This window comes from Haliotis rubra, unplaced genomic scaffold, assembly GCF_003918875.1.
Source record: "Haliotis rubra isolate DU_JTF1 unplaced genomic scaffold, ASM391887v1 Scf84, whole genome shotgun sequence".
In the NCBI taxonomy this organism is placed as follows: Eukaryota; Metazoa; Mollusca; class Gastropoda; order Lepetellida; family Haliotidae; genus Haliotis; species Haliotis rubra.
Window position 1 is genome coordinate 487,991 of NW_025767568.1, and position 24,318 is coordinate 512,308.

The window sequence follows — 24,318 nt, forward strand, 5'->3', positions numbered from 1 at the left end:
CAAGGAGAACCATCATCCGATGTCTTTAATTTCTTCCGTCAACAAAACGCTGAACCCTTCCGGTCAAATTCTAATACAAATTTGTTAAATATTGACAAAACGTTGGGAGTATTTAGGAACATATCAAAACTGTTTTTTTGCAGGATGTAATCAATATTTGATCTCGCGACTACAAAAAATGTAATCAATAGTGACTTTAGTATTGCTCCGCAGTGTAAATGCCTGATATTTGTCAGGTCTGAGATTCCGTTGAGGAATAGCGCCATTTTAGAGTGAGTGAGTGAGTGAATGAGTGAGCGAGACAAAGCTTTGACCAATGTTCCATTAACATCACGGTGAAGCAGCTTAATGTGAAAGTAACGCTCGAAGTAGTTTAGGTCCTGGATGATAATCACTGATGAAACCTATGAGCCCGGTATGGTGCTGATAAGCCAAAACACGTAATGCTGACGAACCGGAACCCACGATCATATGTTGCTACCGTGCTCAAGGGACGCAACACGACACAACGGTGCATTAGATGACTGGGCCAACATGCCCGTACTATCATGGGGAAAATTAGAGTTTCGTTTTGTTTGTTATTGTTTTGAGTGATATAAACGTTTATGTTTTGATGTTTACTTTGAAAAGGCTCCGGAAGGCCTTAAGGACAGATAAGGACTAGGATGACTTTGCCAAGAGAAAAATTTGACATTTAAATTTGAAATTACCACCCACAAGAGCATCTTCTTCTGGAATACACACTTAAATGTAAATTTCGAACATTAACGAGCACAAATATTTCAGTTTGAATATGGCTGAGGTTTAATCGTAGTCGACGTTGAACTGAAAATTGTTTCGTAACATTTTCCCTGAAAGAATTGACAACTTAACGAACACCTTGTCAAGTGTGCTGTTACGGTTCTGGGATAATTATTCATAATTAGTTCATTTGGAAATGTCAACTCAATTTGAACATAAGAATGTTAAGTGTGCTGTAATTGCTCGACCGTCGTCAGCATGTAATCAGCCTGTGTGAAATACACACACTGAGGATTTTGCACCGCATCGACGTATTACACCTATTTGGGCCAGTAGAATAATCAAAGTTTGGAAGTGTTTGTAAAGGCATACAAGAATAACATTATTTAAGGTAGCGCCACAAATTTATGCAGAGAACGATAATTGAGGTGAAGGTGACACTAAAGCATGATTTATGTTTAAAAAACATTACGTACGTCAACGAATTATTGATGTAGAGTATAGAGATTTACCTGAAAAGGAGAGTGGCCTAGTGGATAAAGCGTTCGCTCATCACACCGAAGGCCCGGGTTCGATTCCCCACATTGGTACACTGTGTGAAGCCCAATTCTGGTGTCCCCCGTCGTGATATTGCCGGAATATTGATAGAAGTGGCGTAAAACTAAACTCACTCACTATTTAACAAATTTTACTCACCCACTACCTGAAATAATACCACACAGAAAACTGCATGTATCGAACAGGGACTTTCAGTTACTGACAGTGCAATATCCACACTGTAGTGTCCCGCTTACTGGGACCATACTTGACGATGTTTTGCAGTTAATCGCCCATGATCCAGCATGAAAGTTGCCGGCATCATTTGATCCCAGGAGATTTTCTGTAGACAAGGGATTAAACTCTCCGGAAGTCCGTTTATCCGGACGTTGAGAAAACTTAAGTGTCCAGTGAAAGGGGTTTTTGTTGTAGTTGGAAGTTCCTGCCAAGACTAGATAGCAGATTTAGAATATCCATAGCTACCAATGCTGTAGGTAACCTAATGTGGACACCTCCTTTGACATTCTAGAGACGTATGGCGTTTTCTACAATTCTCGTCGTCTAATGTTGTCTTGTTTGAATCTAATAGTTTGTAACACTTATAATGTTGAATACACTCTATTGCAGGAATGTGAAAGATTCTATCTATTTTTAATACATTCTATTGCGGGATTGTGAAAGAATCTATCTATCTATCTATCTATCTATCTATCTATCTATCTATCTATCTATCTATCTATCTATCTATCTATCTATCTATCTATCTATCTATCTATCTATCTATCTATCTATCTATCTATCTATCTATCTATTTATTTACAACGAACATAACTAAACTCGACCAGAGCTTCAGTATTGAGTTTTAGTAGTTCCCGTTATTTAAAGTCATTCCCTTGACACGTGTAAATAATACTACGAATGGCCATTTTCCATTTTTGGAATTTCCAGCATTCATCACAACCTCTGGGCTGTACCCACTGCTCTCCCATTTTTTATCAAACAACAGCTGTTCGTGATGAACAAAAGCGACAAAAATCAATGTTATGTGATATGTTTTACACGCATAATACAGTTTAACGCCGCACAGCGGTCACGCATAATATACAATCTGACCTTATTTCGTGAAACAGGACATCCATGAGACAGACTGCTGTGACACACTGACATGATATTCACGATGGTTACGAAGCGATCGATGGTAAGTTGACGTTTTGCAATATTGCAGTAATATGCCAGAAAGGGATACGACGATTTGAATCACCCATTGCATTGTGGAGCTGGATCAGGTTATATGGAAGCCCTGGCAATTCACACTTGTCAGATGGGGTACACAAACTACGTGGTCTAGACTACCAGTTTTCAGGGTGTCCTCCCATTACGCAGACAGCCAGTTCGCAGACACCTTAAAACAACAACATTTACGGTTCAGTGAACAGATTATATACTACCTGTTACCTACACGTTATAATGGAACAGTCCAACTAAAAACACAGGAACAAACTGAAGCTATATTATTTATTTTGAAAGATGGACGAAAACAGTAATTTGAAGTTTTATTGCTGCAGTTTATTGCAACAGTATATTTTCATAAACATTTCGGTTTAACCTTCTAGTCTAACGGGAGTCTGCATCATCATATTGAAAACATTATAGCTATTAGAAATTGCGACACTGTTGTATCATATAAATCAAATAAAGACAAATGTGAACCTAAATATATATTATTCATATGGAATAAAGAAGTTATATGTTTTGCACACAATATTAAGATATATGACGAGTGCACTTAATTACGATTTATTTAGAATAAATATTTAAAATATGACGCATCATGTGAATGTGGCCATGGGTGTGAGAATGTTTTTCATTACTTCCTTGAATGTCTATTGTATACTACTCAAAGACACAAACTGTTACAATCTTTAGAAAGTATTGTTAAAATTAGAAAACTGATTGGTATTAATCGTATCTTACATGGCAATGCAGGTGTATCATTTACTGCAAATCAGAATGTTTTGAAATATGTATATATCTATATCTCTCCAACAAAACGTTTTCTCAGTTAACTTCTGTTGTACATATGCTATTATTGGGAGGGGTCTTTTCTATCAATAAACACAATCAAACCTCTCAGTGACAAAGCTATTTTTATATTCGATAGTAATTGATAGTAAAATCAATTTTGAGAAGAGAAATCATATATTATTTAATCACAACAAAGTTCTATTTACCCACAGTCAAACTTCTCAGTAACGAACCTGTTTCAGGCTCACCCTGCTCTACTCACTACACAGTGGACTGTTCCATTATACCCGTGGGTGTTACCCTAATTAACCTTCTAGTTCAGTGTCTGTCAATTGGGTGTCTGTCAAATGGGTGTCTGTCAATTGGGAGATAACCGTTTTCAGACTTCCATTTTTTGTGGATTAGTGTCTAGATTGCTGGTTTTGTGTGCTGGCGATCAGGTGCCTGACTCTGAGAGTGTGTGTTAGAATTCCGGATGGGACTCAACCTAAAGAAGTACTAGACTCTGAAAACGTGTAATCACAAAATAGCATACGTTACATTTGACCACTTTCTAAATGGCATTGTGTATTCATTGCAGACATTGCTTTACATCAGGCAATATTTCCTTGGGAATAAGCTATATATGTTAATGCGCTTGGTGGCTTCTGTATCTGTTGTTGATACAAAGGAGGCCAACTGGCCGACGTGTGTGAATGATGGAGGGAATGCGATGATGAAGACTATATATGTATATATCAAACCACACACGTTGCTCAAATTGTACAGATGTGACACATTGCCGTAGTCTACCACTGTGGGTGTGTTGGGTTACATGCCTGAATGCAGAACGTACCACGATACGCACTGACGTAGCTAGGAGTGGAAGTGTACACACTCATGCCCATCTATTGCCGTTGTTGGAAGGATTAACAGGTTATGCTGTGTATTGTTGTGTCTAATGCGTGCTGGAGATATATCGAATAGACGTGAGGTGAGGTGGTGAGGTGAGGTGAGGTGAGGTGAGGTGAGGTGAGGTAAAATTGGGTTTAACGTCGTGCTTGAAAATATTTCGCTCATATGACGACGTGCATGCGTGTGTATGTGTATGTGCGGCTGCTTGTACGAGCTCAGACTTAAGCTGGTTTTATAGTGCTAGCCCACTGAGATACCATGCCGCAGTGAAGCATGAATACCCCACTCAGACACATTATACTGACTCCGAGCCGACCAGTCCTTGTTGTACCCATTAATGCCGAGCGCCAGGCGGGGACGAGCAAGTACCATATTTTAACGTCTCTAGGTATGACGCGGTCGGGGATCAAACCCGTGACCTTCCGCTCTCCGGTCGGACGCTCTAACCACTACACCACGGAGGCGGTCCCTCTTACGATAAGCATGGGTTGCTGAAGACCCAATTCTAATCTGGAGTTTCCTCATTGCAAGTATTCCCTTGCCGCTCTGGGAGTTTCATGAACATGGTAATAAATACATAAGTAGAAAAAAGTGCCACTTTGCGATTCGAAACAATAGAACTATTTCCACAGCCCTAACAACGCTCGGCTACAATCATTCCATAGTACGGATACATCATGAGCATTTGTCTGAAAAACATGATAACAAGTAGGAAATTTAGCACCCCGAGTTTATAAAAATATGCCATGAGAATAGGTTTCATTAACTCACCGCTATTATCCCATAAATTATTCATCTATTCATGGGTATGAATACGTATACTCCATATGAAGATAATGATAGCTTATCTAAGTACATGCATAAATTGTACAGTGTAATGTTACAATGCACATGCTATATTTGCTGTGGAACGATATATTTTCACATTTCACGTGTAACGTTTCACAGTGTAAAGTCTTCATGGTCCCTAGTGTGGTGAACTAGCTTTGGCTGCTGGTGATGTATAACCCGTTTACATACTGAACTGTACTACATTTTTATTGTTACGCATTAGTTTCCAAAATAATTTTGTGATAATATTGTTTTACTAGCCTTTGTCCTGTGTTTTTTATGTAATCTAAATGTATTTATTAGTAATCTTCGATAGTCATGACATGGATGAAATATAGTCTGCAATACAGACCCTGAAACAAATGTATCCAAGAAAACCCGAACAAGTCTAGAATATGTGGCAAGTCTAGATTTCCACAGTTTCAGGTCTGAATATGAAGAAGGTCTCAGGGCTCCCTTTCATTCTTTCATTGTACTTTTGTTATTGTAAACTGTTGTTTTCTGTTATATGTTCATGCCAGAGACTAGTTGTTAGTCTAGATGAAATACTGCCGACGTGGCTTTAAATTTACTTCACTCACTCACTCTGAGCGTGAATGTGTGTATTCTGGATTTACATCATGGCACGGGGACAAAGGGCGTCATAGGTGCGTGGTGTGGCCATACCGCACGCATGGAAAATACATTTAAAAGAGTTATCGTGGGTTCGAATCCCAGCCTCATTATGAATCTAGGTCTGTCGGCACCATAGCCGTTATCGTAGGGTTTACCACAGTGGTAAACGTCTGGGACATGCACCCTTTGGCTTCTCTCCAACATCAAGCGGCGTAGATCGATTCCCATGATGTCAATCACCGGATTATCTGGTCCAGACTCGATTATTTATAGACTGACGCCATATAGCTGGAATATTGCTGAGTACTGGGTTAAACAGCAAACAAAACATCAAGCTGATTGCTGTGATATAACTGAAATACTCTATTAGTGAGTGAGTGAGTCAATATTTAACGTCACATCGGCAATATTTCAGCCATATCGTGACGAGAACATATTTGACATTGAAATGGAATATATGTATATTGTAAAAACCTGTCGACGAAGGACAGTAAAACAACTAGAATATCACAGTATGAATTAAAACTAGCGTGGAAAGTTAAAAGTAATAGCACTATTTGGACAATACAATATAAAAACAGGCTATATATCGCAAACAACAGAAGGTAGATCACCATACTAGGGACCATGGGGACTAACAGTACCTTTGCTACCTGCATGGACCCTAGTTGGAGTTACACCATCCCTTCTGCTGCTGGCGATTGTAAGAAATGTTAGCCAATATTAAAATAACAAGAATACTAGGTTTAAACATCCTGTTAAGTTTAAATTGACTTTGAAAATTTTGGGACTTACGTACCCTCTCAGGAAAGTACTCTATTAACGCAACTCACATTCATTCAAACGTCAAGCTGAACTAGGTACAATGATCCTTGCAATATTGAACAAAAAGGTATTACATTAAATCACTGGACCTAGCGGCGGCCCGCACTGACAGTCAAACATACATCAAAGCCTGAAACTCTGACCTAATTAGATTGTTATTTACAACAAGCTGGTGGTGGTGGCTGTCTATCCTAGACTGGTACGTATATTTAATATACTGAATTTGCTAAACATGTTTGTAGTTATCGGTGAACGCGGGAAGATGCCAGGAGATACGAAATAACACATAACGAGATTAAACAGCAATTGCCATGCGGTATCGGACCATTGCTAATAGGGCCATTGACTTAGTAATCTGCTCTGAGGACATGAGATGCATGAATATCTACTTAGAAGCGAACATTAGGACCAGATATATGCAACTGTTTGGATATAAAGCCCCATCCCCCAAACTGTGTAATTCTGACTTGGCCTCCGCGGGTAGCACGACGCAATGATCCTAGTTCGATTCCGAACATGGTAATGAACATACGCATGTCGAACAAAGAATGCAGACTTTTAGAATATCTCACACTAAATATGACACTAAGTGTGACTCAGTCGCTTATATCATTATGTAAAGGGGTTTTATATAAATTCGGTTCTTTGCGGAAACGCTTAATAGTCTTGAAATCTGTCCCCCTATTTATTTCTAAATCTAATAGTTTTACGACTCAGCTAATCAAAATAATACTCAGTTATTTTTGCCAGGAATTCCGCCTACTTCAGTGTTACCCACACAGTTTTCCCATTATGACTCTTTGTGTTTAAGTAGATCCAGTTCCAAATACTTGTTATGGAGGGGTATTTACATAAGCCATTTAGCTGGATTACCGATCCATATTCTTTTTTAATAAGGTACGTTTACACCAGAACGTCTCTGGTCAATATGACGTACACGGCTATCCCGAGCCATGCCATGACCATCGAGTCTTCACACCAGGACTTGACAGCTCTTCATGTAAATCCCCCGAAGAGTTCCTGTCTAGAGCCACCAACCAAATTGTCATTCGGTGACAGGTGACGTCTCTATTGCATACAAAAGCAACCACTGAGATTTATTCGGGTGTACTTGGTTCCAAATAGGATCGTAAATCTATAATCACAAAGCTTGTACGAACCAACTGACCAAAATGACGATGATTCTGTGGAATGTCAGTTTGTGTTGTACTCATTGGAAGAACAGACATTCGTGATCCAAAGTCCGCCTTTCCTACATCAGAACTCTGTTGTAGTTCCCACTGATAAGGCATCAGATAACTATATTATGTAAATACCACCATATAAAACGGTTGAACTTGGGTAAGTGAGTGAGTTTAGTTTAGGTTTTAGGGATATTCCTGCAATATCTCGGCGGGGGACACCAGAAAAGGGCTTCAGACATTGTACCCATGTGGAGTGTTGAATTTGGTATAACTGACATATCACATAATTCCATTTGTTAACTATGAAGTCAAAGTATGTGTCACCACTATCATATTTGAGTGGATGCTTTAAAGCTTGAAGACACGTCTTTTCCACAGTTTTACTCAATATCATATCCGTCCAAATAGAGGTATCCGTGTATGAAAGACAAACCAATGCCCTTAATTCAGTGAAGGAAAAGTATTTCTTTCTTGTCAGAAAAAGTCTATTCCATGTGACTTCTCAAGACTCAAAGGATTCACTTGAACTTTTGCAGTTTCATGTTTGAAATGACATCAATGCGGCGACAACGTTTGACACGTTGTACATATGAGAAATGTGAGAAAATACTTATGGCGTGGATCTAGGCATTTGCTTCTAAATGAGGCGAGACAAGTTGTTGCTACATATCATCGGAGGTTCAGGCCAGTTATTATAAATAATGAGAAGGACTTTCTCATTGATATAATTATGTTTAACATTTACTGCATGACATTTTGGCCGCCCATTGTACCAACTGTGTTCCTCAGCTACACGAACTGATCCTTCATTCACATAAATCGGAAGCAAGGGAAATGGATGTTAAAGGGTATATTAATGATCTGATATCATTCAATAATTGTCAAATTATCTTCTAGTGATTTATGTGTCTGAACTTGAGGCCAGCTAGACACCAAGAAATATTACAACAGGAATGTATTCATCTTTCCCTAACCAAGCATAATTCAATTAGTTAGTGTCCATATTCCATACCTTGGACGGTACACTAGATCATTCACTTCTTACGAACATCGTCATAAGACTCTTGCTGTTTGATCTCGGTTCAAGGGAAATATAATGTGTGTGTTCCCGCATTTGTAGGAGACTAATCTGCTTGCTTTTACACGTGTTGGTGACTGGTGCTGTTTGCGGGCAGGATACACTCACCTATTTGCGTTCACTCGGTATCCTTGCTATTATATTCGTAGACATAGACATGGAAACATCAACTTTCTTGTCGTCATGAACATTTTTCACGATTATATTTCAGTTTTTTAATTAGTTTGAATAACTAGTTTAATATGTTTTCAAAAATGACAAAAAGATTTCTGACATGTTATTGTTGCGAAAGGCAGCTTACAATGACAAGAAACTTATAAAATATCGTGGCGTAAAGTTTTCCAAATGGAATGGAATTGTCTACACTGCCGCAAGCTACACGTGTCGTGGTGTGTTACATTCATGTTAATTAGCACATTAAACATAAATCGAGCACAAGATTATATAAAACTATTTAAATTATATATTTGATTTTAACTTTACCGTTTTGGATTGAGTTTGTTACAACCCTGCTCAAAATATTATCTATCAGTACAATGTGTACTTAGTGTCAGAATATGCAGCCGTCAAAGCAGCAATAAATAGGACGAAACAAACCCACTGTGCTGGGCCACCTGATTAACCCGACGAAGGAGCAAGGAAAAGCCCAAAACTGTGTATAGAATAAAGACGAAGTTTACATCCATAATATTTTGTCTTTTACTTGAAACTTCTAAATGCCTCTCTTATAGTAAGTATGTTCAAAAGTTGTTCGTTTATCGACAGCGCTATTACGATCAAGCTTTAAGACGACGGTAGCTTTAAAACAATCGAAAGTGGGTCCGACAACCCACTGATTAATGTCTGTTCTGAGAAAACAGATATGGAATATATGAGTGTGAAACGCTCATTATATAGTATTGTCTCTCTTGCTAGGCAAGGAACAAGTCAAACATCTGGTAATAAATCAAAGCCACTTTGACAGGCGACCCTCATATGACTCAACTAGCAGGCCCATGTGTATATCCATTTCAGTAAACTTGGTAACTTTTGAGTAAAGCTTCGTTAAACCACATGTCACTTCACCTCACAGAAGCGGGTTTTGTTTTCCAATACAACATAACTTTGTTTTAAGTTTTTATGCCTGAAGTACTGCTGGATTAAATCGACTCTTATCTGTATTCTAGTTGTAACTTAGAACCAATCCAACAACACACGATCGGGGGTTTGGTTTTTCATTAGCTTTAATTCTGTGTTAGAATCGAACTGAAACGACCTCTAGGGAGATATGCAAAGGGCAGCTTTGTATTTCATGATCTAATTTCAGTTAGTAATATCGTCTCAAGATTAATTAAGAAAACGACATTTGGTAAGATATCCTAGGTTTCTGAAAATGCTAAAAATAAGAGTTTGAAATTCAATATTACAGTTTGCAGTCAAACATAGCAATATATTGCCGCTTGGTTGAGGTAACTTGATGATTTCAGTGATGTCTAAATCTTTGCATGTGCCCTTGGAGTATCTTTGGGTTCCCACCGACTGGTTTAAAATTCAGATATATCAGTTGATGTATATATGTGAGCAATTCAGTGTTTAGTATAATGCCATGGTTTTCAGGCCAATGATGTCGGTGAACGTGATCAATGAAAATTTAATCAGGGCTACGTAAAGTCCAATGGGGATGATGATGATGCTATGTGGATGATATGACACATGCTAAAGTGCCTCTGTGCTCAACAACATGTTGGGCGCAACTTGTTAGTATTAAAACTGAAGAGGTTTATCTGTGAGACCATAGCCCTTTGCGCATTAACGGTTGAATTCTCTGTCGAAATTGATTTCCCCAAGATTACGTTTCCGTCTCAAAATTGGGGTATTCCGTGTTGTGCATCGAGAACAAAGTATTTTTCCGTGGTTTCAAGGAAGAAAATGAAGTGTAAATAAGGTTAAGTTAAGAAAGAAACAGATGAAGAATCAGAAACTATCAATTCCCTGTAAGTTATATAAAAAGGTATTCTGAAAGAAAACATCCAATGATGGAAATGACAAAACGTTTTTGCAGAGAAGTTGAAATGGTCATTTTGGACAACATAAAAATGAGCTCTCCTTCAAATGTCCTACCATCCACAGCTTTTCAATATGATAACAAAGAAGTCACTTCCGTATTTCAGTCATCATTATGTAATTTTGTTCAATATCCGTGTTGACCCCATGTGTCATTATGATCCATCCATGTATTTACGTTATGTTGCTTTATGCTGGATAATCGAGACTGGTTCCTCTCTGGCGCTGAGGTTTTATATTGACACAATTGCACTCAAAACTGCTATTATGTTCAGTCATAACACAGAGCTCTCCTGGGACACTGAAAATCAAACAATATTTGTTAATGCAGCAGTATAATATTCCCAGAGAACTTTGAGTACTAGTATGTATCAACGTAATGGTCTATGAGATACTAATTGCTTTGCGGATCCGGGGAACAAGGAAACGTTAAAAAACGGTTATAATTCATTTGTGCCTTTTGAGTCCGCTCAGCAATACCAGAAAGTGTAAAGCATTTAGAGTGCAAGGCAGTCACACACATGCGAGCCGACATGTCAGTGAAAAACATTTTACGTCGTTAAACCTCCAGTGAAGCGTTATAGTTAGAGCGACAAAAGCATTTCAATAAACATGCTACTCTGTATTGGGAGTATATGTGAGTGATAGGTGTAAGTGAGCGAGTGATTGAACTCGTCTAAATTGATCCTGATTTTTATCGTTAAGTATCTTACCAAAGGCGACAATATATTCCTCTAATGACAAAAATCGCTGTTAAAGGTCAAGGTACGATTCTATGTTAGAACCATGCATCTATGGCTAACTCTCAAAAAGTGAATATACAAGGCGTTCTAAAAAAGATGAGTATACTGTCCCATCGCTTGCATCAGTCACAAACACATGCAAAAGCAAGGCAAATATTTGCCGTAGCTAGTTTCATGTTTGACGGGATCTCACCAGAGACGATAAGGAAAAATATTAATCTGTGCACATCACACGCATACATGGACACTATTTGTTTTACTGATACTACTATTGTCGAGAAACCAGTGATGCTCCGGATTAGAACTGGCCACCTTTGAACCATGCCATGCTCAATGAAAACAATCGAGCTTCATATCATAAATTCAGAATACAAATTCCCAATTCATCTGATCCAAAATAAGACCAAAACTAAACACTAAAAATGCATGTAGTTTTAACGTGTAGTCGCAATGATGACTTAGTTTTTTAAGACGTACAATCAGAAGTGAAACGAGAAAAACTTCCAGAATTCAGTTTTCCGATGAAAATATCTTTCGACTGCAAAATTCATGCAGTCAACAAAATATGGTCGACCTACAGACTTTCATTTTGAGGACAACTGTTTACTGAATTCGAAGCTGAGAAATCATTGTCATACGCTTCTTTTAACAGTTTTAGAATAACCAAACTTACACTATTTAAAATAAACTGTGTCTGTTTAAAAGTCTAAAACATAAAACAGAACAAAATGTCTGAAGTGAAATTAATGTGATGAAATACTACCAAGCCTTGTCGAAAATCAAACTTTAAAGGCTGGATCTAGTACACAGTAACTGGGCATTAATCCCACTCTTCATTCAACCAGCTTGCGGAGTTTCCGCTCACCTATAAGGAAAAGTGGGTCTTATCCAGCATTTCACGACCTGACTACAATAACAAGCATGAAATCCGTAATGTAATTGCGATTGATGGCTGTGTTTGCGACCAGTCTAAGGCGTCACTTCCTTAAATAGTCCGGTAACGACCGCAATACCAGTTCGATAACCTGAGCTAAGCTTGTGCCTGATGATGAGGTCTTGTATCCTTGAACTACTGCGTATGGCGCAATGGAAGTTGTTCACAATGGATCTTCTCATTCCATGGCATTTTCTATTAGCCAGGACTTTGATTATATCACAGAATGTAGGATTTTCCCTGACAACATTTCTCAGGCGTGATTAGTGTTGACATGCCGATCGCCTTTACGAAGAACTCCAGGGATGAAATGTGTAACATTCTTTTTATCAAGGAACTAGTTCAGATCATATTATAGGCTGCGCACTTGTTAAGCGCCACTTACATAAATACGGCCACTCACAATAGTCTGTGTCTAAAGTACAGTTTACGAAATAACAGCACAGAACAATTTCCATATTCATATGAATAGAGTTGATGGAATGATTCCGAATATGTGTTTATGTATAACAATTAAATACTGATAATGCCAGGTGTTCAAATGTGAGAATATCCTTCCCAACAGGTGACATCCGAACGGGACGTATGTCAGCGAAAGGGAAATACATCTGTTTTGAAAAGTGATTTCTTTAAATTAGTATGGAACACACATAGGGTTTCCTCTTAGCGGAGGAATATGTTGTTATTCTCAGTGCAGAAGTGTTTCGTACTGATCCCAGGATTCTCTGAAGTAAATCCAAGATTGGTCATTTGTCTGTCTATGTCTGGGATATGCGGACAGTTTCACAAGTGTGGTGAACCTCTACAATCTTCATCCCTCAGGCTTTCTCCCCACAGGAAGCTGGTACTCCTTAATATAATTTACAACGCTTTTTGGACGGTAGAACCCTCGCCCTAGTTCATCCTATATGATGAGCTGGGGTTTAACGTTGCACCCAAGGCTATTATATTTCTATAGGTGGGTGTATGTGCGGGAGGCTGATATTTCATAGTGACTCGTAAAACGGTTTAGGCGGAATTGTATGATCGAACGGCTTTTAGCAGACATGTATTTTGTATGTGGAAATGGTTTTGTCCCCTATATTTTACATGGTGTTCGCTTGTCATGCCGAAGACCCAGCTTCAATTCCCCACATGGGTACAATGTGTGAAGCCCAATTCTGGTGTCTCCTGCCGTGATATTGCTGGAATACTCACTCGTTCGCAAATGTATATGTACAATTGCTAGAATATCACATAGTGTATGTTAGTTTGAGAGCAATGACATTTGAAAAATTCACAATCCAATATAGAGACATCAAGAGATCGTTAGTAGCAAACGCTATGCCACCCAAAGAGGGACCGAGGGGATTTACAATTTATATCTTCCTGCTTGGTCCCAAGCACTGTTGATATCTTCCTTCAGCTGCAAGCAATTGCGTCCATAGAAATGATGGCAATCTATCTACTACGCTGGATGACAAGAGGTATGATTTCTGTTTTTCGACGGTACATTGTCTTTGGTGTCGATTCCTACACAATCGGCTTTGGCACCATGCCCGAGGATCATTAGTCTGATTGTCTACAGGAACAGGTTCCCTAGTGGCATGGCAAAAGGAAAAAAATACTATAATAGCAGTATCAACGGATAACTCAAAATCAGTCTTCAAAATCAACTAGAGCACATGATGACCAGACATACATGTTTTAGAACTATTTTGCCCTTTACTGCCAAGTGATGAAGTGTCTTTATCAGCGTTGCCATTGTGGTAAAAATATATTGCAAAAACATTGTCCTTTTTTTAGTTTTGGGAGCGATGTGAAAACGAATCTCATATACACTCAGTTGACTGATATTCGATAATCCACTTTTTATATTATGTTTCTTCGCCAAGGTTTCAAGTCTAGCGTTCTGTCTCTGAGGCAAGTGCACACAGGCCAAGTCCGAGCATCCTTGATGGATTACTGACGTCAGTACTCACAAAGCTTGGTGCTTAGTTTCTTTGATTTTCGTAAGAGTCAGCTATTTAAAATACGCTTACTTCACAACTTTCAAGATATCCCAAAGTTGAAACAACAGTGGTTATTTCGGAACACAAATAACAGAATTGTGTTACACGCTACTAGTTACATTAGAGGTGAGGTGAGGTGAACTTGGGTTTAACGTCGTGCTTGAGAATATTTCGTTCATACGACGACGTGCATGCGTGTGTATGCGTATGTGCGGCTGCTTGTACTAGGCCAGACGTAAGCTGGTTTTATAGTGCTAACCCACTGAGATACCACGCCGCAGTGAAGCATGAATACCCCACTCAGACACACTATACTGATTCCGAGCCGACCAGTCCTTGTTGTACCCATTAATGCCGAGCGCCAGGCAGGGACCAACAAGTACCATATTCTAACGTCCTTTTGTATGACGCGGTCGGGGATCGAACCCGCGACCTTCCGCTCTCCGGGCGGACGCTCTAACCACTACACCACGGAGGCGGTCAATATTCCGGCTTAGAATAACATCGAGCAGCACGTAGCGAGGGAATTCCGAACTGGAAGAGGACCCGTAAAACAACTAACCTATGCAGGCTGTAACGAGGGGATTCCGTGATCGAATAGGCCCCGTGAAACCTATGCTGGTTGTAGCGAGGGAATTCCGAGTTGAAAGAGGGCCCGTCAACACCATGCTGGTTGTAGCGAGGGGATTCTTGGTTGCAATAGACCCCGACCCACCTATGCTGGTTGTAACAAGGGGCCTCCGTGATCGATTAGGCCCCCGGAAACCAATGCTGGTGGTAGCGAGGGGATTCCGTGTTGATGAGGACCCGTCAAACCGATGCTTGTTGTGCCTAGCAGATTCCAGGTTGAATTATCCCCAATGAACGTGGTGGTAAAAGGGTATTCCTAGTTACAATAAGCTCCGAGAAACGTTTGCTGGTTGTAGGGAGAGTGGAATAGGCCCTACGGAACATTGCTTGTCAAAGGACTTCGAACCCCAAAGAAGTGATTGGTTATTGACAGTCCGCCTTCATAAAATGCTCGGTTGAACATCGTCCTTCAAACGTGTATGCAAAATTTATGATAAAGAAATTCGATTTTTCAGATGTGTTTTAACATTCAAGGCCTCAGTCATGCTTTTAAGAAATGACCTACTGACCTATCAGTAACAAGAAGGATGTCAGATGGAAGTCCCTATTTTTTCTTGCACCATACACTCCCGTGTTTTCAGGTTGAGAAGCCTTTGCATATATTTATGGCGATAGCCACTGGTGGAACAGGATACGCTCACCTCTACCACAAAACTTGGAATCATCACTATTTGACAGTGACTGATAAACACCGTGTGACAATAAATTTTAACTCACTCACCCACTATAAACACCGATTGATGATATAGTCCGCACTGGACAATCCACGCAGCTTTTAGCGGATATATTTGATGGACATGAAAAGGATTTGGTCGCATTTATTTGGAATGGAAATCGCCTTTGATTGCAAAGTCCATGGTCGTTATGGAGAGTAAATTGTTCATCAATCGAAATTCATTATAGAAAATCACCCTCAGCATATTTCACGAGGCATATAATCAATAAACGGCCATACCCTTTGTACGATTTCGACGACATTATAATCATTTGTTTATGAATCGAAAATAGTGATGACACCAAGGGTTCGCGAAACAGCGAGTCTATCAAAGGCCAAATACTCGCAGCCTACTTCCAATGTATCCCGCAGTGATATACAACTAAACTTACCGACAGGGTGGGCGTGTTTCCGCTCAGAACATTAATCAATTGTAGACGAATTGTGATGGTCTCCCTGTGGGGGTATCCGATTATACACATTATAGAATTACTGGGCACAGAGAGGCGTTGGCTTATGCCTTGGGGGTTACCATTTAAAGTACCCTATGTAAAAAAACCAGTCGCACAGTGGCTCTATCAAAACCTATTCCTGGAGCTATAAGTCCATAACAAATTTATCTTACTACTGTGTCTGTCATTTGAAAAAAAACACCTGACGGACATTGAGAAGGGAAGAGTTTGTTTGTCGCCATATTGCCTGGAAAGCTCCGTTTCACTTCTCTGTGCACTGGGTACCTCTTACGCCAGTGCTAAGGGAAATAGTACATATTACGCGATGCGATACAAGGAGATTGAATTCCAGATATTGGGAAGATCGACAAAATATATGTTGCCATAATGTCGGGGAATATATTGTTCAACCATGTACTGCCTGGTACATGCAATTTTATGAAACCGTTGTTGTCGTTGCTGTTATCACGTATTTTACCGAATATAGTGATGAAACGATTTCGTATCTTACCGAGACGGCAAAGATTAGAGACTCTAAAGACTATCACCAAATCCAGTTTATAACAGAAACTCTTAAAAAAAACTTCATTTTTAATTTACGATTGAAAAAAATGGGAGATATATCGGAGTCAATCAATGTTGATATGATAATAATGAATGTTTTGAGAGAGCATCACCACTTGCACTTCCTTATGACCATAGTTGTTTGTACAGTAATCGCTCTTGAAAGATGATTGGTGTATGGCATAAAATTTGCATGTGTACGATTTTCATTTTCAAACAAAACATGAACGGCTAGAAACAAACTCTAGCAACTGTGTGATGCAAGATGATTGTCAAACTTAATGGCCTACTGTGATTTATCAACCGTTTTGAAAGTCGTCACAGTAAAGAATGACACCCCATGCACGTGTATGGGGCCAGTGCGTTGTGCACGTGCATCTCCTGCGTTGTGTTTAGGGGTGGTGATAAAGAGAAATCGTGGAGGGTTCATAAGATGTCTGTCTTTGAAAAGTTTGTTAACGTTTATACTTCAATCCAAATTGAAAGTTCAGGTTACATTTTGTAAGAGTATACTTGCCGTGAATACAATACATTCTCTTTAGTTTTGAGACCCACGAACTGGTCTTCAGCAATCCATGGTTGTCGTAAGAGGCGATCGGGGGGTCAGGCTCGCTGACTTGGTTGACACATGTCATGGTATCCCAGTTGCTTAAATCGATGCTCATGCTGTTGATCACTGTCCGTCAGATAGCTGGAATATTGCTAAGTGCGGCGTTAAACACATACCAACCAACGCTTTGACCCCTTTAATCCGGACAGTTGTAATGAGGGCAGGACATATGTATTTATAACCAAAGGGGACTTAACTTAACTTAACACCTTGATTCGTTAAGTGCGCTAAGTCAACCTTTAACGGAGTTATATAAATCAGTGTCATTTATATATTAACAAATGTCAATGAACAAAGACATCAGTGGCTACGTAAATGATATATATGAATGACTGTTAATATACTTCCAATCAAAAGTTTAGACTCACTTAAAACACTCACTGTATGTTATCTATCTATATAAATATGGTTACATCGAATATTGATTTCTCCACTAACTTAGGGGAACCGACTGCAAACCTTATGCAGATGAATTGCACGAGGATCATGCATCGAACTGCTGAAAAGCATGTGCAAATATCGTACATGTAAACAGCTGCGTTTTGCTGCAAAAGTTTCTTAAGAATTCGCCAATTTTTCACAACGTTACGAATTTGTTTTACAATACATCAGTTCATGTGTAAACAGTACCTTTAAACAGTATGGGATATTTTGCAAAATTTAGTTTAGAACTGTTGCCTGAAGTAAGTGGCTATATTTACACTAGTGAGTCTAAACTTTTTATGGGAAGTATAGAATCAGACGCTAGCGACCCTTTGCTTTACGTCAAAAATGTCAAGATTCGTAACTTAAGCAGTACATGTTCTTTAGGTTTTCTTTCTTACTTTCGTGTGTTCAAAACAACAGTCAACCCCCTTGAATATCACGTCTTTGGCACCATACGCTTGGCATAAGGAGACGTCGTGCTTGCAAATGCCATCGGACCAGACGATTCCGCACCGTCGGGGCACGAAGTCTTCCACCAGTTGCCTGTTGCCACCAGTCGCTCGTGAGAGTGGCAGTTTGCAACTGATTTCTTAATACTATCGTTCTGACAAATCTGTCCTGGGCTGTATGGTGCATCCATCATCGCCTTACGTGTTTGTAGGTATCGGATTCACAAACCGTTAATGACGATTGAGAGCGGCGGTTTGGGAAACAATATTCCGATATATGCCCACTTGCAACAAGCCCATGGCACGTAAACGTTTCGCACGCTGTAAACGTTGCATTTAATCCTGTTAATTCCTAAGTGTTAAATATATTGCATTTGAGCGCTTTGTTTCAAGAAAATAATGTCCATCCGTTTACAACTGAGGCTCATTGACATTGGCACACTACATCCTGCAGGTGCTTCTCCACTATCACAATATCGTTTTGTTCGGTAGCTTGATTTCTTGATATTGTCACATAGATCACTTAATTTCTTTGCCAGCAGTTGGCGTATGTACTTTCACCTCCTAACACCATATCTCCTACCTTTTTTCATCGTGTATAGATATTTTGAATCCGTTGTCTGCATGGTGTAATATATTAGTTTCCCCATGAGATGTGTAATTGTAAAAAGATGTTCCCATTTTAGGTAAGATGCCTGATTTAGCTACCATCAATCTGACGGCTACTATTCTTTCTTTACAGAAGCCGATAATTAGTTTGAACGATGGCACCGTCCCTGCCGGATGTCCTGGAGACATTTCCACATTTCTCTGAAAGACCCCCAGAGAAGAGGCCTTCCGCCATCCTGGCAGCAGACGACACTCAACAAGCAGACGACATAATATGATGGCCGCCATATTGGAAACAGTGTTAAGTAACGTGTCAAAGGTCTCTAACCTCTCCAGTGCAGTAAACACTGAAGATGTGACAATGGTTGGAGCCAACGATACAACAGCAGGTGATCCCGACGTGTCACCCTTTTACGTGACAATGAGACGACTACAGACAGTTCTCATTCCCTTGATTTGTTCATTTGGAATTTGTGGAAATGTTTTGGCTGCTGGGACCTTCTTGAGCTCGACTCTGCGAGGGACATCATGTTGTTTGTATTTGGCAGCCAAAACTATAAGCGATATTGGTTTTCTTTTGTCTCTCTTCGTCGTATGGTTGTATCGAGTCCATGTGCCCATCCTAAATACCCACGGAATATGCCAGACGACAGTGTTCCTGAGCTACGTTTGTGGTTTTCTGTCGGTATGGTTTGTAGTGATTATAACCATCGAAAACTTCATACGAATATCTCAACCCTGGCGAATTCCGTTATTTTGCAGTCAGAGAAAGGCGATTATGTTAATTTGTTTATTGGTGATATTTACTTGTTTACTGTACTCATTTTCGCTGTGGACAACTGGAATAGTCAAAGACGAAAATCCGAAATGCCAGTCTCTCAAAAAATTTCAGAATATTGCACTTTCAATGACTTATGTCGACACTTGTCTGACACTTATCTTGCCCACTATTCTCATGTTTTTTCTTGTTCTTGCCATAATGATCAGTGCACTTCAAGCTTACAAACGGAAAATGCGTCTTCGCGTTGTGGCTCAAAATGGAAACGGAAAATTATCTGCAAGCACACCAGAAGGCAAGGTTAGCCGATTTCTTTTCGCTGTGTCCATCATATTCCTCTTTTTACACACACCCAGTCACGTGATTCGGATCAAGCTCGTGATATTAAACTATTTCTATCATCAAGCGCCATCCATTCATGATCTTGTTTTTCAGAGAGTATTTGAGACATTTTATTACTTTAACTTTTCACTGAACTGTTTAATTTACTTGCTCTTCGGGGAAAACTTTCGAAGAGTGTTCAAGCAAATCTACATGAGCAGGTGCAAGAGGAAAAATATGGCCGAAGTTCAGGAAGCAAATAACATGTCACCCTTGATGACAACGGGGTGGTCATTCACCGAAGCATCATGCATTGACCAAGAAGCAAGCACCTGACCTCATCCTGGCCACTGGTCAGCCTGTCACTGTTTCCTCCATATTCATCCACGAAGCAAGGAAACCATCCCCTTGCAAACTAACAGTAAGCATGCGTTGACTCTTAAACCAACGCCCAGATCTAGTGGTGACTAATTCATTTGCTGACGTATATCTAAGGTGACGTGAAGATTCACAGCATGGAAAACCTCAAATGATTGCGTTGGAAAGAAAGTGTGTTGATTTCACAAAAACAAGATTGCGGTGTGCTGCTACTTACTCTTAACAAAATAGTACACAGTATATTATGTGACAGATTCCCAATCGGAACACTCTGTGAAAGTGTCAAACAATCATGACATCTGTGATACAATGCTGTGAGAACCTTGCATGAACGCCTCTGTGGAGATGAATGACCCTTAATATCATTAAGACCATTGTGTGAACTGATGGTAACCTGTTACTCAGAATGATCTAGACGTTTACGAATCATCCTCCTGGGAAATGCAGTGGGGCAGTATATTTTCTATACCCATCAATAACAGGAAAGAATTTGGAGAGAGGATTATTCCACTCATTCATAGCACGAGGAAAACAGGAAAGATAATTGTTTTCATCACAATGTAACCGCACACTGCTCACCAGAATACCACTATATCCTGCCCGGAGCTTCAATAGGATGATCACCTTTTGCAAACTGTAACATGTAATGTGATATTTTGACATTTGAATGACCTTTTACTACGATTCTGTTTGGTCATTTGGAACCAAGTCGTGATCTGTTTACATCCTGATTATGCAACTGAAATACATTGTCTCAGTAGGTGTTCTGTGTTTACGACAGGCTTTTGTAAGGTTCAGTTTGTGTTTGTGTTTTGTCAAATGCTGCTTATGCGCCTTGCTGAAGTATAACCTGTTGATTTACGGTCCTGACATGGCTGCAGGTATTTCTTGTGTATCAGTAAAGGCGGGAAATACTGAGAAAATAACAGCCGAGTTTTCCTGTTAGGTGCTAATAGGCTTCATGTTAATCAGATCTTCTGATATTACCTGGCTTCAAACTCTTTTCAACAGTTTATATTTTCATACGATAATATACACGTGAAGGTCCGGATTAGAATATTGATCTTCAGTATCCCATGCTTGTCGTAAGAGGCGACTAACGGGATCGGGTGGTCAGGCTCGCTGACATGGTTGACACATGTCATCGGTTCCCAATTACGCAGATCGATGTTCTTGCTGTTGGTCACTGGATTGTCTGGTCCAGACTCGATTGTTTACAGACTGCCGCCATATAGCTGGAATATTGCTGAGTGCGGCGTAAAACTGAACTCACTCACTCATATGATAATATACAGCCATGCTGTTTCCTGGACACCAGTGTATCCACCAACATCCGAACCCTTGATGAACTCATTATCTATAGTTGGAGGACATCTTCATTAAAGTTTCATGCAAAATAGAAGATAGTTTCACTGCTTTAACCGACCATGGGAAGTAAAAGTGTGTTTCGTTTCATCTTGCAAATTAAACATGCTGTATGACTAATTATTTTCGGGTGTGAAATAGTTTTGACGAGTAAGGAACTTATTTCATCAGCTGCGTGTCGACTGGCACTTGTGGTAAACCTAAACATACACACGTGCGCTCACACACACACGTGCACTCGCACTCGAATCAGTACCATTCATGTTACTGTTTCCTCACCCAAATGGGGTTGCCGGAATAGGCTTCAGAGATACCTAACAACCAGTGTTGTTATCCTGCAGACAAATTGTATTGGATCGTTTGGGTTTTAGTGGCATATTTGGTTCTGGACCTATTTGTTCCTGCTCCGGTTTGAAAAATGTGTAGACAACTGTATTATAGCTTAATTACTGCTGCGTTAACCAAGAAACAAAATAAACAAACACTGCAACATTGTTGAACTCTATCAATGAATAATGTATTTGTAAATCCCGTACACTCAGTGAGGAAATGCCAAAATATGTTCTGATTTAAATGAGCTTACTTGTGAGATAATGCTGTTATCTTAAGTGAGTGAGTTTGGTTTTACGCCGCTTGTAGCAATATTCCAGCAATATCACGTCGGGGACACCAGAAATGGGCTTCACACACTGTACCCATTTGGGAAATCGAACCTGGGTCTTCGGCGTGACTGACGAACGATTTAAGGCTACTCCGCCGCCCCCTTGAGTTAGTGAGTGATTCAGCTTAACGCCGTTACAGACGATACTTCAGTTTTTACGGTGAATGGGGGAGAAGTGATGCTGGTCTTGTTCTTTAACGTACGTGAAATCACGACCATACATGCCCGGTACTTCTCCATACAACGAAAGGGCCATCAGCAAAATCATGAACGGATGATATGAATATTTATAATGCGCAAATTCAACACCCTAAAGTATGCTCAAAACGTAACATTACTACCCCTGTAGATGGATCACTTGACACTCCTTTTCATTCTCAGCTCCCTGAGACGTATAGAACCGTAGGTGAAAAGAGGCATAGTTCGAACAAAGTCGCTTAAAAAACGAGAGTGACAGGTATTAAGTGTCTGTTAGGTCCGAAGCCTAATACACTCTGTAGCTGGAATATTGCTGAGTGCGGCATAAAACTAAACTCACTCACACACTTGGGAGTCCAAAAGCCGTCGCCCATCTAACTACTATCCGCAACCAACAACTTTGGTTAACAAACTGATTTGTAAAATATGGGCTGTACACAGGACACGCGTCACCAAGATATTTGTAATGTGATATAACAATAACACGGCCATAGCAAAACGAACAAACAGTATACAAACACATGTAGCACATCTGTAGAGAAATAGTATCTGTTTTCTACACATGAGTGGCCATAAATGCCAACATATGCGGGAACCGTTTCGTGGAACACAGATCGCAGTCCGTTTGTAGATAACTGCTCACAGTATGAACACACATGACGAAAAAACACTAAAGGTTTCTGAGGTTCTTGAGGTTCACATAGAAGTTGGTATTCAAGTATAAGACAAAACATTAACGATGTCAACCTCTTTTACGCTATTGAAGTTGACATCCATAATACTTTTGTCTCACAAAGGTTTCTGGACAAACTACTTCTTATGCTTCTTCTTCTTCTTCTTCTTCTTCTTCTTCTTCCTCTCATGGGAATGAATAGCGGATGATTTCGCTCTCGCAGGAGCCCTGTCTTCTGACAAATATTCAGAAAGAAATTTGTTCACTCGATTTGTTCATCGTGTAACTCGGTGGATTTGTCAAGTCAAACAACTGCGGCTGTTATCTTCTCACCGACCCCTTGTTTCCCGCTGGTTATAATGACTGACACTGAAGTGACTGCAGCCGCGTCTCGCTACAGAGACATTGCGTTGCCAGTTGAATACTGTTGTTACTGTTATTTATGACAATATCATGTAATATGTCTATTATATGTTATTGCATTTCAATAAACTATTTCATGTGGGTATTATTTTGTGATATAAACAACGAAATTGCAAGTATTTTGTTTGTAATTATTTGTATTGACATAGATATCTGATAATAGTTACATGTTCTTGCTGAAAGCAAAACAGTTTATGATAGCATACCAGCAATGGCGGAAGGTCGCATGTCCCTCTCCAGAAGTTATTAGCAATTGTGCGTTCAGCCTTGTATGAAAGTGTCACTGCGGAGTGACGTGAGGTTCAATGGGGTTTAGCGTTATGTTCATGATCACTGCACCTATTTGGCGTCGTGAGTGAGTGAGTTTAGTTTTACGCCGCACTCAGTAATATTCCAGCTATATGGCGGCGGTCTGTAAATAATCGGGTCTGGACCAGAAAATCCAGTGATCAATAGCTTGAACATTGATCTACGCAATTGGGATACGATGACATGTGTTAACCAAGTCAGCGAGCCTGACCCCCCGATCCCGTTAGTCGCCTCTTACGTCAAGCATGGGTTACTGAAGATCAGTTCAAACCCGGATCTTCACGGGGTTATGGCGTTGTGGAGGTAGGCGTGCGTT

General features: G+C 39.9%; 1 protein-coding gene across 3 annotated transcripts in view; it reads left to right on the plus strand.

The window, feature by feature from the left end:
* Positions 1-21,170, plus strand: part of LOC124262464 (melatonin receptor type 1A-like) — a 97,629-nt gene extending 76,459 nt beyond the window's left edge. For all 3 annotated transcript variants that reach the window (XM_046696971.1, XM_046696973.1, XM_046696972.1), the window contains one exon: positions 19,030-21,170. In XM_046696971.1, the coding sequence (XP_046552927.1) occupies positions 19,171-20,331 (1,161 nt within the window). In that variant the 5' untranslated portion in view covers positions 19,030-19,170 and the 3' untranslated portion in view covers positions 20,332-21,170. The remainder of the gene's footprint in view (positions 1-19,029) is intronic.
* Positions 21,171-24,318: the final 3,148 nt, after the last annotated feature.